The 16,087-nt window shown below is 57.6% G+C and overlaps 1 protein-coding gene across 1 annotated transcript in view; it reads left to right on the plus strand.

The window, feature by feature from the left end:
• faim2a (Fas apoptotic inhibitory molecule 2a) overlaps positions 1-16,087 on the plus strand; it is a 255,935-nt gene that overhangs the window by 171,393 nt on the left and 68,455 nt on the right. Inside the window, exon 10 of the mRNA XM_072468645.1 lies at positions 2,168-2,221. Within this exon, the coding sequence (XP_072324746.1) occupies positions 2,168-2,221 (54 nt within the window). The remainder of the gene's footprint in view (positions 1-2,167; positions 2,222-16,087) is intronic.

The following is a 16,087-nucleotide window of genomic DNA, read 5'->3' on the forward strand; positions in this document are numbered from 1 at the left end:
GAATGCTGGAGTGGACTCGATGGGCCGAATGGCCTTACTTCCGCTCCTATGTCTTATGGTCTTATGGACCTACCACGTCCGAAACTATTCTACCTGCCTCAAACACCACCCGCTTACTGATCAGGATCGCGACCCCTCTAGTCTTTGAGTCTAGTCCCGAGTGAAAGACCTGACTGACCCAGCCTTTCCTCAATCTAATCTGGTCAGTTACTCCAAGGTGCATCTCCTGCAACATTACCACGTCCGCCTTCAGTCCCCTAAGATGCACGAACACACGTGCCCTCTTGACCGGACCATTTAACCCTCGAACATTCCAGGCGATCAGCCTAGTTGGGGGGCTCATTGCCCCCCCCCCCCCCCCCCCCACCCTTCAAAATACTCATTTAATATCTCACCTATGTCTTCTGGTTCCACGCACAGCCTGCCACTTTGGTCCCTAATGGGCCCTACACTTTTCCTGGTTACCCTCTTGCCCTTAAGATACTTATGGAACACCATTGGGATTTTCCTTTATTTTGCCCGCCTGTGTTTTCTCATGTCCCCTTTCGCTCTCCTAATTTATTTTTAAAATACCCCCTGCACTTGCTATTCTTCTCTGGGACATCCACTGTTCTGAGCCCCCTGAGTCTGCCATAATCCTGCCTTTTTTTCAATATCCAATGCTGTATATCTCCACTGCTCTAATGCGCATTTTCCCACAGGTAGCTGTTTCCAGTCCATATTGGTCAGATCCTGGGCGAGATTCTCCGACCCCCCCGCCGGGTCGGAGAATCGCCGGGGGCTGGCGTGAATCCCGCCCCCGCCGGTTGCCAAATTCTCCGGCACCGGAGATTCGGCGGGGGCGGGAATCGCGCCGCACCGGTTGGCGCCCCCCCCCCCCCCCGCGATTCTCCGGCCCGTGATGGCCCGAAGTCCCGCTGCTGGAATGCCTGTCCCGCCGGCGTGGATTAAACCACCTCTCTTACCGGCGGGACAAGGCGGCACGGGCGGTCTCCGGGGTCCTGGGGGGGGGCGGGGGCTGATCTGGCCCCGAGGGGTGCCCCCACGGTGGCCTGGCCCGCGATCGGGGCCCACCGATCTGCGGGCGGGCCTGTGCCGTGGGTGCACTCTTTTCCTTCCGCCTTCGCCACGGTCTCCACCATGGCGGAGGCGGAAGAGACACCCTCCACTGCGCATGCACGGGGATGCCGTGAGCGGCCGCTAACGCTCCCGCGCATGCGCTGCCCGGAGATGTCATTTCCGCGCCAGCTGGCGGGGCAACAGAGGCCTTTCCCGCCAGCTGGCGGGGTGGAAATCAGTCCGGCGCGGGCCTAGCCCCTCAAGGTTAGGGCTCGGCCCCCCAAGATGCGGAGGATTCCGCACCTTTGGGGCGCGCGATGCCCGACTGATTTGCGCCGTTTTTGGCGCCGGTCGACGGACATCGCGCCGATACCGGAGAATTTCGCCCCTGTCTTATCCTATTAAAATCAGCCTTTCCCCAATTCAGAATCTTCAGAATTTCCAGTCCATCTTAGGTCCTTTTATGACATCTTCAATGACTTTTCCACAACTCTCTTAAATCTTACCGCTTTATCGACCCTATCACCAGAATGCTCCCCCTCTGACACTTCTATAGAATTATAGAATCCTGAACGTGCAGAAGGAGGCCATTTGGCCCATCGAGTCTGCACTGACCCTCTGAAAGAGCACCCCACCCAGGTCCAGTCCCTCGCTCCATCCCTGCAACCCCACCTAACCTGCACATCTTGGGACTGTGGGAGGAAACCGGAGCACCCGGAGGAAACCCACGCAGACACGGGGAGAACGTGCAGACTCCGCACAGACAGTGACCCAAGCCGGGAATCGAACCTGGGACCCTGGAGCTGTGAAGCAATAGTGCTAACCACTGTGCCACGGTGCGTTTTCCCAGTGCAATCTCGATGGGCTGAAGGGCCTCTATGACTCCGTGAACTTATAAAAGGTCATGTGTGAGTATAAGTAGTTAGTGTTTGAACAAAACATTTTATGTCGGGATAAGCGAGTTTATTTAGGTAAATGGTCTGAATTGGTTTCACACTGATTGCCTGGTGCTATTCTCAGGCCTGGGAAAGGAAGATTATGAATAAGAAGTTGACACATGCAAAGATCAGGACAGCACTAACTGCTTTCTCTGCTACTTTCATTACAGCTCCCCTGGTTACAGACAGTTTACGCAGGACTGGGAGCTATTGTCTTCACCATGGTAACTAAAATAAAAACATTTTCAGTCTCCAGAATACAGAAGAAGCTAAAATGCTGAATTACAGTGTTCTCTTGTGTTGTCTGGTTACTGAGGTTTGGGGGGAATGACACACTCGGATTACAGTCCCAGTACTGTTACCATGCATTGGCTTCTTGGTCAGGGCTGAGGGGCGAAGGCAGTGAAAACAGCCCTGTGCTGGAGAGGAGAATATACCAAACTCTGGCAGTGAGGAACTCTGGCAGTGAGGAACTCCATCTCCGTTCTGGTCAGAGCCAGCTGAAGGCCCTGTCTCATTCTGGTGATATTACGCGGGAGTCATTTTGGTTTTGAATTCAGAGACCTGAACAGTCACAGCACTGAGCTCCAGGAACTCGATTTGAGATTCAGGGGAGAGACTGGAGAGGACCAGAAAGGTGGTTCTGAGGGAGAATATACAGGAGAGTCACCCATGTCCCAACGGGTAGAGTCAGGACGTCATGTGGTCAAGTCCCATACAGAGATTCAAAAACACAAATTGGACAGTCACAGTACTGAGAGAGTGCTGCGCTGTCAGAGGGTCAGTACTGAGGGAGAGCCGCACTGTCAGAGGGTCAGTACTGAGGGAGTGCCGCACTGTCAGAGGGTCAGTACTGAGGGAGTGCTGCACTGTCAGAAGGTCAGTACTGAGGGAGTGCTGCGCTGTCAGAGGGTCAGTACTGAGGGAGAGCCGCACTGTCAGAGGGTTAGTACTGAGGGAGAGCTGCACTGTCAGAGGGTCAGTACTGAGGGAGTGCCGCACTATCAAGGGGGTCAGTACTGAGGGAGTGCTGCACTGTCAGAGGGTCAGTACGGAGGGAGTGCTGCCCTGTCAGAGGGTCAGTACGGAGGGAGTGCCGCCCTGTCAGAGGGTCAGTACTGAGGGAGTGCTGCCCTGTCAGAGGGTCAGTACTGAGGGAGTGCCGCACTGTCAGAGGGTCAGTACTGAGGGAGTGCCGTACTGTCAGAGGGTCAGTGCTGAGGGAGTGCTGCCCTGTCAGGGTCAGTACTGAGGGAGTGCCGCACTGTCAGAGGGTCAGTACTGAGGGAGTCCTGCCCTGTCAGAGGGTCAGTACTGAGGGAGTGCCGCACTGTCAGAGGGTCAGTACTGAGGGAGTGCCGCACTGTCAGAGGGTCAGTACTGAGGGAGTGCTGCCCTGTCAGAGGGTCAGTACTAAAAGAGTGCTGCCCTGTCAGAGGGTCAGTGCTGAGGGTGCCGCACTGTCAAAGGGTCAGTACTGAGGGAGTGCTGCAGTGTAGGAGGGTCAGTACTGAGAGAGTGCCGCACAGTAGGAGGGTCATTACTGAGGGAGTATCGCACTGTCAGAAGGCCAGTTCTGAGGGAGTGCCGCACTGTCAGAGGGTCAGTACTGGGGGAGTGCCGCACTGTCAGAGGGTCAGTACTGAGGGAGTGCTGCCCTGCAGAGGGTCAGTACTCGGGGAGTGCTGTACTGTTAGAGGGTCATTACTGAGGGAGTGCTGCACTGTCAGAGGGTCAGTACTGGGGGAGTGCCGCACTGTCAGAGGGTCAGTACTGAGGGAGTGCTGCCCTGTCAGAGGGTCAGTACTGAGGGAGTGCCGCACTATCTGAGGGTCAGCACTGAGAGAGTGCCGCACTGTCAGAGGGTCAGTACTAAGAGAGTGCTGCCCTGTCAGAGAGTCAATACTGAGGGAGTGCTGCCCTGTCAGAGGGTCAGTACTGAGGGTGCCGCACTGTCAAAGGGTCAGTACTGAGGGAGTGCTGCAGTGTAGGAGGGTCAGTACTGAGAGAGTGCCGCACAGTAGGAGGGTCATTACTGAGGGAGTATCGCACTGTCAGAAGGTCAGTTCTGAGGGAGTGCAACACTGTCAGAGGGTCAGCACTGAGGGAGTGCTGCCCTATCAGAAGGTCAGTACTGAGGGAGAGCTGCACTGTCAAAGGGTCAGTACTCAGGGAGTGCTGTACTGTTAGAGGGTCATTACTGAGGGAGTGCTGCACTGTTACTGAGAAAGCACTGAGGGAGTGCCGCACTGTCAGAGGGTCAGTACTGGGGGAGTGCCGCACTGTCAGAGGGTCAGTACTGAGGGAGTGCTGCCCTGTCAGAGGGTCAGTACTGAGGGAGTGCCGCACTGTCAGAGGGTCAGTACTGAGGGAGTGCCGCACTGTCAGACGGTCAGTACAGGGGGAGTGCTGCCCTGTCAGAGGGTCAGTACTGAGGGAGTGCCGCACTGTCCGAGGGTCAGTACTGAGGGAGTGCTGCACTGTCAGAGGGTCAGTACGGAGGGAGTGCCGCACTCTCAGTGGGTCAGTACTGAGGGAGTGCCGCACTGTCAGAGGGTCAGGACTGAGAGAGTGCCGCACTGTCAGAGGGTCAGTACTGAGGGAGTGCCGCACTGTCAGAGGGTCAGTACTGAGGGAGTGCTGCACTGTCAGAGGGTCAGTACTAAGAGAGTGCTGCCCTGTCAGAGGGTCAGTACTGAGGGAGTGCTGCCCTGTCAGAGGGACAGTACTGAGGGAGTGCTGTCCTGTCAGAGTGTCAGTATTGAGGGAGTGCTGCACTGTCAGAGGGTCAGTACTGAGGGAGTGCCGCACTGTCAGAGGGTCAGTACTGAGGGAGTGCCGCACTGTCAGAGGGTCAGTACTGAGGGAGAGCTGCACTGTCAGAAGGTCAGTACTGAGGGAGTGCCGCACTGTCAAGAGGGTCAGTACTGAGGGATGGCCGCACTGTCAGAGGGTCAGTACTCAGGGAGTGCTGTACTGTTAGAGGGTCATTACTGAGGGAGTGCTGCACTGTTACTGGGAAAGTACTGAGGGTGTGCCGCACTGTCAGAGGGTCAGTACTGGGGGAGTGCCGCACTGTCAGAGGGTCAGCACTGAGGGAGTGCCGCACTGTCAGAGGGTCAGTACTGAGGGAGTGCTGCCCTGTCAGAGGGTCAGTACTGAGGGAGTGCCGCACTGTCAGAGGGTCAGTACTGAGGGAGTGCTGCCCTGTCAGAGGGTCAGTACTGAGGGAGATCTGCAGTGTAGGAGGGTCAGTACTGAGAAAGTGCCGCACAGTAGGAGGGTCATTACTGAGGGAGTGCTGCACTGTCAGAAGGTCAGTTCTGAGGGAGTGCAACACTGTTCGAGGGTCAGCACTGAGGGAGTGCTGCCCTATCAGAAGGTCAGTACTGAGGGAGAGCTGCACTGTCAAAGGGTCAGTACTCCGGGAGTGCTGTACTGTTAGAGGATCATTACTGAGGGAGTGCTGAACTGTCAGAGGGTCAGTACTGGGGGAGTGCCGCACTGTCAGAGGGTCAGTACTGAGGGAGTGCCGCACTGTCAGAGGGTCAGTACTGAGGGAGTGCTGCCCTGTCAGAGGGTCAGTACTAAGAGAGTGCTGCCCTGTCAGAGGGTCAGTGCTGAGGCTGCCGCACTGTCAAAGGGTCAGTACTGAGGGAGTGCTGCAGTGTAGGAGGGTCAGTACTGAGAGAGTGCCGCACAGTAGGAGGGTCATTACTGAGGGAGTATCGCACTGTCAGAAGGCCAGTTCTGAGGGAGTGCCGCACTGTCAGAGGGTCAGTACTGGGGGAGTGCCGCACTGTCAGAGGGTCAGTACTGAGGGAGTGCTGCCCTGCAGAGGGTCAGTACTCGGGGAGTGCTGTACTGTTAGAGGGTCATTACTGAGGGAGTGCTGCACTGTTACTGGGAAAGTACTGAGGGAGTGCAGCACTTTCAGAGGGTCAGTACTGGGGGAGTGCCGCACTGTCAGAGGGTCAGTACTGAGGGAGTGCTGCCCTATCAGAAGGTCAGTACTGAGGGAGAGCTGCACTGTCAAAGGGTCAGTACTCAGGGAGTGCTGTACTGTTAGAGGGTCATTACTGAGGGAGTGCTGCACTGTTACTGAGAAAGCACTGAGGGAGTGCCGCACTGTCAGAGGGTCAGTACTGGGGGAGTGCCGCACTGTCAGAGGGTCAGTACTGAGGGAGTGCTGCCCTGTCAGAGGGTCAGTACTGAGGGAGTGCCGCACTGTCAGAGGGTCAGTACTGAGGGAGTGCCGCACTGTCAGACGGTCAGTACAGGGGGAGTGCTGCCCTGTCAGAGGGTCAGTACTGAGGGAGTGCCGCACTGTCCGAGGGTCAGTACTGAGGGAGTGCTGCACTGTCAGAGGGTCAGTACGGAGGGAGTGCCGCACTCTCAGTGGGTCAGTACTGAGGGAGTGCCGCACTGTCAGAGGGTCAGGACTGAGAGAGTGCCGCACTGTCAGAGGGTCAGTACTGAGGGAGTGCCGCACTGTCAGAGGGTCAGTACTGAGGGAGTGCTGCACTGTCAGAGGGTCAGTACTAAGAGAGTGCTGCCCTGTCAGAGGGTCAGTACTGAGGGAGTGCTGCCCTGTCAGAGGGACAGTACTGAGGGAGTGCTGTCCTGTCAGAGTGTCAGTATTGAGGGAGTGCTGCACTGTCAGAGGGTCAGTACTGAGGGAGTGCCGCACTGTCAGAGGGTCAGTACTGAGGGAGTGCCGCACTGTCAGAGGGTCAGTACTGAGGGAGAGCTGCACTGTCAGAAGGTCAGTACTGAGGGAGTGCCGCACTGTCAAGAGGGTCAGTACTGAGGGATGGCCGCACTGTCAGAGGGTCAGTACTCAGGGAGTGCTGTACTGTTAGAGGGTCATTACTGAGGGAGTGCTGCACTGTTACTGGGAAAGTACTGAGGGTGTGCCGCACTGTCAGAGGGTCAGTACTGGGGGAGTGCCGCACTGTCAGAGGGTCAGCACTGAGGGAGTGCCGCACTGTCAGAGGGTCAGTACTGAGGGAGTGCTGCCCTGTCAGAGGGTCAGTACTGAGGGAGTGCCGCACTGTCAGAGGGTCAGTACTGAGGGAGTGCTGCCCTGTCAGAGGGTCAGTACTGAGGGAGATCTGCAGTGTAGGAGGGTCAGTACTGAGAAAGTGCCGCACAGTAGGAGGGTCATTACTGAGGGAGTGCTGCACTGTCAGAAGGTCAGTTCTGAGGGAGTGCAACACTGTTCGAGGGTCAGCACTGAGGGAGTGCTGCCCTATCAGAAGGTCAGTACTGAGGGAGAGCTGCACTGTCAAAGGGTCAGTACTCCGGGAGTGCTGTACTGTTAGAGGATCATTACTGAGGGAGTGCTGAACTGTCAGAGGGTCAGTACTGGGGGAGTGCCGCACTGTCAGAGGGTCAGTACTGAGGGAGTGCCGCACTGTCAGAGGGTCAGTACTGAGGGAGTGCTGCCCTGTCAGAGGGTCAGTACTAAGAGAGTGCTGCCCTGTCAGAGGGTCAGTGCTGAGGCTGCCGCACTGTCAAAGGGTCAGTACTGAGGGAGTGCTGCAGTGTAGGAGGGTCAGTACTGAGAGAGTGCCGCACAGTAGGAGGGTCATTACTGAGGGAGTATCGCACTGTCAGAAGGCCAGTTCTGAGGGAGTGCCGCACTGTCAGAGGGTCAGTACTGGGGGAGTGCCGCACTGTCAGAGGGTCAGTACTGAGGGAGTGCTGCCCTGCAGAGGGTCAGTACTCGGGGAGTGCTGTACTGTTAGAGGGTCATTACTGAGGGAGTGCTGCACTGTTACTGGGAAAGTACTGAGGGAGTGCAGCACTTTCAGAGGGTCAGTACTGGGGGAGTGCCGCACTGTCAGAGGGTCAGTACTGAGGGAGTGCTGCCCTGTCAGAGGGTCAGTACTGAGGGAGTGCCGCACTGTCTGAGGGTCAGCACTGAGAGAGTGCTGCACTGTCAGAGGGTCAGTACTGAGGGAGTGCCGCACTGTCAGAGGGTCAGTACTAAGAGAGTGCCGCACTGTCCGAGGGTCAGTACTGAGGGAGTGCTGCACTGTCAGAGGGTCAGTACGGAGGGAGTGCCGCACTCTCAGTGGGTCAGTACTGAGGGAGCGCCGCACTGTCAGAGGGTCAGGACTGAGAGAGTGCCGCACTGTCAGAGGGTCAGTACTGAGGGAGTGCCGCACTGTCAGAGGGTCAGTACTGAGGGAGTGCCGCACTGTCAGAGGGTCAGTACTAAGAGAGTGCTGCCCTGTCAGAGGGTCAGTACTGAGGGAGTGCTGCCCTGTCAGAGGGACAGTACTGAGGGAGTGCTGTCCTGTCAGAGTGTCAGTACTGAGGGAGTGCTGCACTGTCAGAGGGTCAGTACTGAGGGAGTGCCGCACTGTCAGAGGGTCAGTACTGAGGGAGTGCCGCACTGTCAGAGGGTCAGTACTGAGGGAGAGCTGCACTGTCAGAAGGTCAGTACTGAGGGAGTGCCGCACTGTCAAGAGGGTCAGTACTGAGGGATGGCCGCACTGTCAGAGGGTCAGTACTCAGGGAGTGCTGTACTATTACTGGGAAAGTACTGAGGGAGTGCAGCACTGTCAGAGGGTCAGTACTGGGGGAGTGCCGCACTGTCAGAGGGTCAGTACTGAGGGAGTGCTGCCCTGTCAGAGGGTCAGTACTGAGGGAGTGCCGCACTGCCAGAGGGTCAGTACTGAGGGAGTGCTGCCCTGTCAGAGGGTCAGTACTGAGGGAGTGCCGCACTGTCAGAGGGTCAGTACTGAGGCAGCGCTGCACTGTCAGAGGGTCAATACTGAGGTAGTGCTGCACTGTCAAAGGGTCAATACTGTGGGGAGAGCGGCTCTGTCAGAGGGTCAGCACTGAGGGAGTGCCGCACTGTCAGAGGGTCAGTACTGAGGGAGTGCTGCCCTGTCAGAGGGTCAGTACTGAGGGAGTGCCGCACTGTCAGAGGGTCAGTACTGAGGGAGTGCCGCACTCTCAGAGGGTCAGTACTGAGGGAGTGCCGCACTGTCAGAGGGTCAGTACTGAGGGAGTGCTGCCCTGTCAGAGGGTCAGTACTGAGGGCGATCTGCAGTGTAGGAGGGTCAGTACTGAGAGAGTGCTGCACTGACAGAGGGTCAGTACTGAGGGAGTGCCGCACAGAAGGAGGGTCATTACTGAGGGAGTATCGCACTGTCAGAAGGTCAGTTCTGAGGGAGTGCAACACTGTCAAAGGGTCAGTACTCCGGGAGTGCTGTACTGTTAGAGGGTCATTACTGAGGGAGTGCTGCACTGTTACTGAGAAAGCACTGAGCGAGTGCCGCACTGTCAGAGGGTCAGTACTGGGGGAGGGCCGCACTGTCAGAGGGTCAGTACTGAGGGAGTGCCGCACTGTCAGAGGGTCAGTACTGAGGGAGTGCACCACTGTCAGAGGGTCAGTACTGAGGGAGTGCTGCCCTGTCAGAGGGTCAGTACTGAGGGAGTGCCGCACTGTCAGAGGGTCAGTACTGAGGGAGTGCCGCACTGTCAGAGGGTCAGTACTGAGGGAGTGCCGCACTGTCAGAGGGTCAGCACTGAGGGAGTGCCGCACTGTCAGAGGGTCAGTATTGAGGGAGTGGTGCACTGTCAGAGGGTCAGTACCGAGGGAGTGCCGCACTGTCAGAGGGTCAGCATTGAGGGAGTGCCGCACTGTCAGACGGCCAGTACTGAGGGAGTGCCGCACTGTCAGAGGGTCAGTACTGAGGGAGTGCTGCCCTGTCAGAGGGTCAGTACTGAGGGAGTGCTGCCCTGTCAGAGGGTCAGTACTGAGGGAGTGCTGCCCTGTCAGAGGGTCAGTACTGAGGGAGTGCTGCCCTGTCAGAGGGTCAGTACTGAGGGAGTGCTGCACTGTCAGGTCAGAGGATAAGTACTGAGGGAGCGCTGCACTGTCTGAGGGTCAGTACTGAGGGTGCCGCACTCTCAAAGGGTCAGTACTGAGGGAGTGCTGCAGTGTAGGAGGGTCAGTACTGAGGGAGTGCTGCCCTGTCAGAGGGTCAGTACTGAGGGAGTGCCGCACTGTCAGAGGGTCAGTACAAAGAACAAAGAACAAAGAAATGTACAGCACAGGAACAGGCCCTTCGGCCCTCCAAGCCCGTGCCGACCATACTGCCCGACTAAACTACAATCTTCTACACTTCCTGGGTCCGTATCCTTCTATTCCCATCCTATTCATATATTTGTCAAGATGCCCCTTAAATGTCCCTATCGTCCCTGCCTCCACTACCTCCTCCGGTAGTGAGTTCCAGGCACCCACTACCCTCTGCGTAAAAAACTTGCCTCGTACATCTACTCTAAACTTTGCCCCTCTCACCTTAAACCTATGCCCCCTAGTAATTGACCCCTCTACCCTGGGGAAAAGCCTCTGACTATCCACTCTGTCTATGCCCCTCATAATTTTGTATACCTCTATCAGGTCGCCCCTCAACCTCCTTCGTTCCAGTGAGAACAAACCGAGTTTATTCAATCGCTCCTCATAGCTTATGCCCTCCATACCAGGCAACATTCTGGTAAATCTCTTCTGCACCCTCTCTAAAGCCTCCACATCCTTCTGGTAGTGTGGCGACCAGAATTGAACACTATACTCCAAGTGTGGCCTAACTAAGGTTCTATACAGCTGCAACATGACTTGCCAATTCTTATACTCAATGCCCCGGCCAATGAAGGCAAGCATGCCGTATGCCTTCTTGACTACCTTCTCCACCTGTGTAGCCCCTTTCAGTGATCTGTGGACCTGTACTCCTAGATCTCTTTGACTTTCAATACTCTTGAGGGAGTGCCGCACTGTCAGAGGGTCAGTACTGAGGGAGTGCTGCCCTGTCAGAGGGTCAGTACTGAGGGAGTGCTGCACTGTCCGAGGGTCAGTACTGAGGGAGTGCTGCACTGTCAGAGGGTCAGTACGGAGGGAGTGCCGCACTGTCAGTGGGTCAGTACTGAGGGAGTGCCGCACTGTCAGAGGGTCAGTACTGAGAGTGTGCTGCACTGTCAGAGGGTCAGTACTGAGGGAGTGCTGCCCTGTCAGAGGGTCAGTACTGAGGGAGTGCCGCACTGTCCGAGGGTCAGTACTGAGGGAGTGCTGCACTGTCAGAGGGTCAGTACGGAGGCAGTGCCGCACTGTCAGTGGGTCAGTACTGAGGGAGTGCTGCCCTGTCAGAGGGTCAGTACTGAGGGAGTGCCGCACTGTCAGAGGGTCAGTACTGAGGGAGTGCCGCACTGTCAGAGGGTCAGTACTGAGGGAGTGCTGCCCTGTCAGAGGGTCAGTACTGAGGGAGTGCCGCACTGTCCGAGGGTCAGTACTGAGGGAGTGCTGCACTGTCAGAGGGTCAGTACGGAGGCAGTGCCGCACTGTCAGTGGGTCAGTACTGAGGGAGTGCCGCACTGTCAGAGGGTCAGTACTAAGAGAGTGCTGCCCTGTCAGAGGGTCAGTACTGAGGGAGTGCTGCCCTGTCAGAGGGACAGTACTGAGGGAGTGCTGTCCTGTCAGAGGTTCAGTACTGAGGGAGTGCCGCACTGTCAGAGGGTCAGTACTGAGGGAGTGCTGCCCTGTCAGAGGGTCAGTACTGAGGGAGTGCCGCACTGTCAGAGGGTCAGTACTGAGGGAGTGCCGCACTGTCAGAGGGTCAGCACTGAGGGAGTGCCGCACTGTCAGAGGGTCAGTATTGAGGGAGTGGTGCACTGTCAGAGGGTCAGTACCGAGGGAGTGCCGCACTGTCAGAGGGTCAGCATTGAGGGAGTGCCGCACTGTCAGACGGCCAGTACTGAGGGAGTGCCGCACTGTCAGAGGGTCAGTACTGAGGGAGTGCTGCCCTGTCAGAGGGTCAGTACTGAGGGAGTGCTGCCCTGTCAGAGGGTCAGTACTGAGGGAGTGCTGCCCTGTCAGAGGGTCAGTACTGAGGGAGTGCTGCCCTGTCAGAGGGTCAGTACTGAGGGAGTGCTGCACTGTCAGGTCAGAGGGTAAGTACTGAGGGAGCGCTGCACTGTCTGAGGGTCAGTACTGAGGGTGCCGCACTCTCAAAGGGTCAGTACTGAGGGAGTGCTGCAGTGTAGGAGGGTCAGTACTGAGGGAGTGCTGCCCTGTCAGAGGGTCAGTACTGAGGGAGTGCCGCACTGTCAGAGGGTCAGTACTGAGGGAGTGCCGCACTGTCAGAGGGTCAGTACTGAGGGAGTGCTGCCCTGTCAGAGGGTCAGTACTGAGGGAGTGCTGCACTGTCCGAGGGTCAGTACTGAGGGAGTGCTGCACTGTCAGAGGGTCAGTACGGAGGGAGTGCCGCACTGTCAGTGGGTCAGTACTGAGGGAGTGCCGCACTGTCAGAGGGTAAGTACTGAGGGAGTGCTGCACTGTCAGAGGGTCAGTACTGAGGGAGTGCCGCACTGTCAGAGGGTCAGTACTGAGAGTGTGCTGCACTGTCAGTACTGAGGGAGTGCCGCACTGTCAGAGGGTCAGCACTGGGGGAGTTCTGCACTGTCAGAGGGTCAGTACTGAGGGAGTGCTGCACTGTCAGAGGGTCAGTACTGAGGGGGTGCCGCACTGTCAGAGGGTAAGTACTGAGGGAGTGCTGCACTGTCAGAGGGTCAGTACTGAGGGAGTGCCGCACTGTCAGAGGGTCAGTACTGAGGGAGTGCCGCACTGTCAGAGGGTCAGTACTGAGGGAGCGCCGCACTGTCAGAGGATCAGTACTGAGGCAGTGCTGCACTGTCAGAGGGTCAGTACTGAGGGCGTGGTGCACTGTGAGAGGGTCAGTACTGTGGGAATGCCGCACTGTCAGATGGTCAGGACTGAGGGAGTGCTGCACTGTCAGAGGGTCAGCATTGAGGGAGTGCCGCACTGTCAGAGGGTCAGGACTGAGGGAGTGCTGCACTGTCAGAGGGTCAGTGCTGAGGGAGTGCCGCACTGTCAGAAGGTCTGTGCTGAGGGAGTGCCGCACTGTCAGAGGGTCAGTACTGAGGGAGTGCCGCACTGTCAGTGGGTCAGTACTAAGAGAGTGCTGCCCTGTCAGAGGGTCAGTACTGAGGGAGTGTTGCCCTGTCAGAGGGACAGTACTGAGGGAGTGCTGCACTGTCAGAGGGTCAGTACTGAGGAAGTGCTGCACTGTCAGAGGGTCAGTACTGAGGGAGTGCTGCACTGTCAGAGGGTCAGTACTGAGGGAGTGCCGCACTGTCAGAGGGTCAGTACTGAGGGAGTGCCGCACTGTGAGAGGGTCAGTACTGAGGGAGTGCCGCACTGTCAGAGGGTCAGTACTGAGGGAGTGCCGCACTGTCAGAGAGTCAGTACTGAGGGAGTGCTGCCCTGTCAGAGGGTCAGTACTGAGGGAGTGCCGCACTGTCAGAGGGTCAGTACAGAGGGAGTGCTGCCCTGTCAGAGGGTCAGTACTGAGGGAGTGCCGCACTGTCAGAGTGTCAGCACTGAGGGAGTTCTGCACTTTCAGAGGGTCAGTACTGAGGGAGTGGTGCACTGTCAGAGGGTCAGTACTGAGGGAGTGCCGCACTGTCAGAGGGTCAGTACTGAGGGAGTGCTGCACTGTCAGAGCTTAAGTACTGAGGGAGTGTCGCACTGTCAGAGGGTCAGTACTGACGGAGTGCCGCACTGTCAGAGGGTCAGTACTGAGGGAGCGCCGCACTGTCAGAGGTTCAGTACTGAGGCAGTGCTGCACTGTCAGAGGGTCAGTACTGAGGGCGTGGTGCACTGTCAGAGGGTCAGCACTGAGGGAGTTCTGCACTGTCAGAGGGTCAGTACTGAGGGAGTGCTGCACTGTCAGAGGGTCAGTACTGAGGGAGTGCTGCACTGTCAGAGGGTCAGTACTGAGGGAGTGCCGCACTGTCAGAGGGTCAGTACTGAGGGAGTGCTGCACTGTCAGAGGGTCAGTACTGAGGGAGTGCTGCCCTGTCAGAGGGTCAGTACTGAGGGAGTGCCGCACTGTCAGAGGGTCAGTACTGAGGCAGCGCTGCACTGTCAGAGGGTCAATACTGAGGTAGTGCTGCACTGTCAAAGGGTCAATACTGTGGGGAGAGCGGCTCTGTCAGAGGGTCAGCACTGAGGGAGTGCCGCACTGTCAGAGGGTCAGTACTGAGGGAGTGCTGCCCTGTCAGAGGGTCAGTACTGAGGGAGTGCCGCACTGTCAGAGGGTCAGTACTGAGGGAGTGCCGCACTCTCAGAGGGTCAGTACTGAGGGAGTGCCGCACTGTCAGAGGGTCAGTACTGAGGGAGTGCTGCCCTGTCAGAGGGTCAGTACTGAGGGAGATCTGCAGTGTAGGAGGGTCAGTACTGAGAGAGTGCCGCACAGAAGGAGGGTCATTACTGAGGGAGTATCGCACTGTCAGAAGGTCAGTTCTGAGGGAGTGCAACACTGTCAAAGGGTCAGTACTCCGGGAGTGCTGTACTGTTAGAGGGTCATTACTGAGGGAGTGCTGCACTGTTACTGAGAAAGCACTGAGCGAGTGCCGCACTGTCAGAGGGTCAGTACTGGGGGAGGGCCGCACTGTCAGAGGGTCAGTACTGAGGGAGTGCCGCACTGTCAGAGGGTCAGTACTGAGGGAGTGCACCACTGTCAGAGGGTCAGTACTGAGGGAGTGCTGCCCTGTCAGAGGGTCAGTACTGAGGGAGTGCCGCACTGTCAGAGGGTCAGTACTGAGGGAGTGCCGCACTGTCAGAGGGTCAGTACTGAGGGAGTGCTGCCCTGTCAGAGGGTCAGTACTGAGGGAGTGCCGCACTGTCCGAGGGTCAGTACTGAGGGAGTGCTGCACTGTCAGAGGGTCAGTACGGAGGCAGTGCCGCACTGTCAGTGGGTCAGTACTGAGGGAGTGCTGCCCTGTCAGAGGGTCAGTACTGAGGGAGTGCCGCACTGTCAGAGGGTCAGTACTGAGGGAGTGCCGCACTGTCAGAGGGTCAGTACTGAGGGAGTGCTGCCCTGTCAGAGGGTCAGTACTGAGGGAGTGCCGCACTGTCCGAGGGTCAGTACTGAGGGAGTGCTGCACTGTCAGAGGGTCAGTACGGAGGCAGTGCCGCACTGTCAGTGGGTCAGTACTGAGGGAGTGCCGGACTGTCAGAGGGTCAGTACTAAGAGAGTGCTGCCCTGTCAGAGGGTCAGTACTGAGGGAGTGCTGCCCTGTCAGAGGGACAGTACTGAGGGAGTGCTGTCCTGTCAGAGGTTCAGTACTGAGGGAGTGCCGCACTGTCAGAGGGTCAGTACTGAGGGAGTGCTGCCCTGTCAGAGGGTCAGTACTGAGGGAGTGCCGCACTGTCAGAGGGTCAGTACTGAGGGAGTGCCGCACTGTCAGAGGGTCAGCACTGAGGGAGTGCCGCACTGTCAGAGGGTCAGTATTGAGGGAGTGGTGCACTGTCAGAGGGTCAGTACCGAGGGAGTGCCGCACTGTCAGAGGGTCAGCATTGAGGGAGTGCCGCACTGTCAGACGGCCAGTACTGAGGTAGTGCCGCACTGTCAGAGGGTCAGTACTGAGGGAGTGCTGCCCTGTCAGAGGGTCAGTACTGAGGGAGTGCTGCCCTGTCAGAGGGTCAGTACTGAGGGAGTGCTGCCCTGTCAGAGGGTCAGTACTGAGGGAGTGCTGCCCTGTCAGAGGGTCAGTACTGAGGGAGTGCTGCACTGTCAGGTCAGAGGGTAAGTACTGAGGGAGCGCTGCACTGTCTGAGGGTCAGTACTGAGGGTGCCGCACTCTCAAAGGGTCAGTACAGAGGGAGTGCTGCAGTGTAGGAGGGTCAGTACTGAGGGAGTGCTGCCCTGTCAGAGGGTCAGTACTGAGGGAGTGCCGCACTGTCAGAGGGTCAGTACTGAGGGAGTGCCGCACTGTCAGAGGGTCAGTACTGAGGGAGTGCTGCCCTGTCAGAGGGTCAGTACTGAGGGAGTGCTGCACTGTCCGAGGGTCAGTACTGAGGGAGTGCTGCACTGTCAGAGGGTCAGTACGGAGGGAGTGCCGCACTGTCAGTGGGTCAGTACTGAGGGAGTGCCGCACTGTCAGAGGGTCAGTACTGAGAGTGTGCTGCACTGTCAGTACTGAGGGAGTGCCGCACTGTCAGAGGGTCAGCACTGGGGGAGTTCTGCACTGTCAGAGGGTCAGTACTGAGGGAGTGC

Source organism: Scyliorhinus torazame, chromosome 11 (assembly GCF_047496885.1).
Source record: "Scyliorhinus torazame isolate Kashiwa2021f chromosome 11, sScyTor2.1, whole genome shotgun sequence".
Taxonomy (NCBI): Eukaryota; Metazoa; Chordata; class Chondrichthyes; order Carcharhiniformes; family Scyliorhinidae; genus Scyliorhinus; species Scyliorhinus torazame.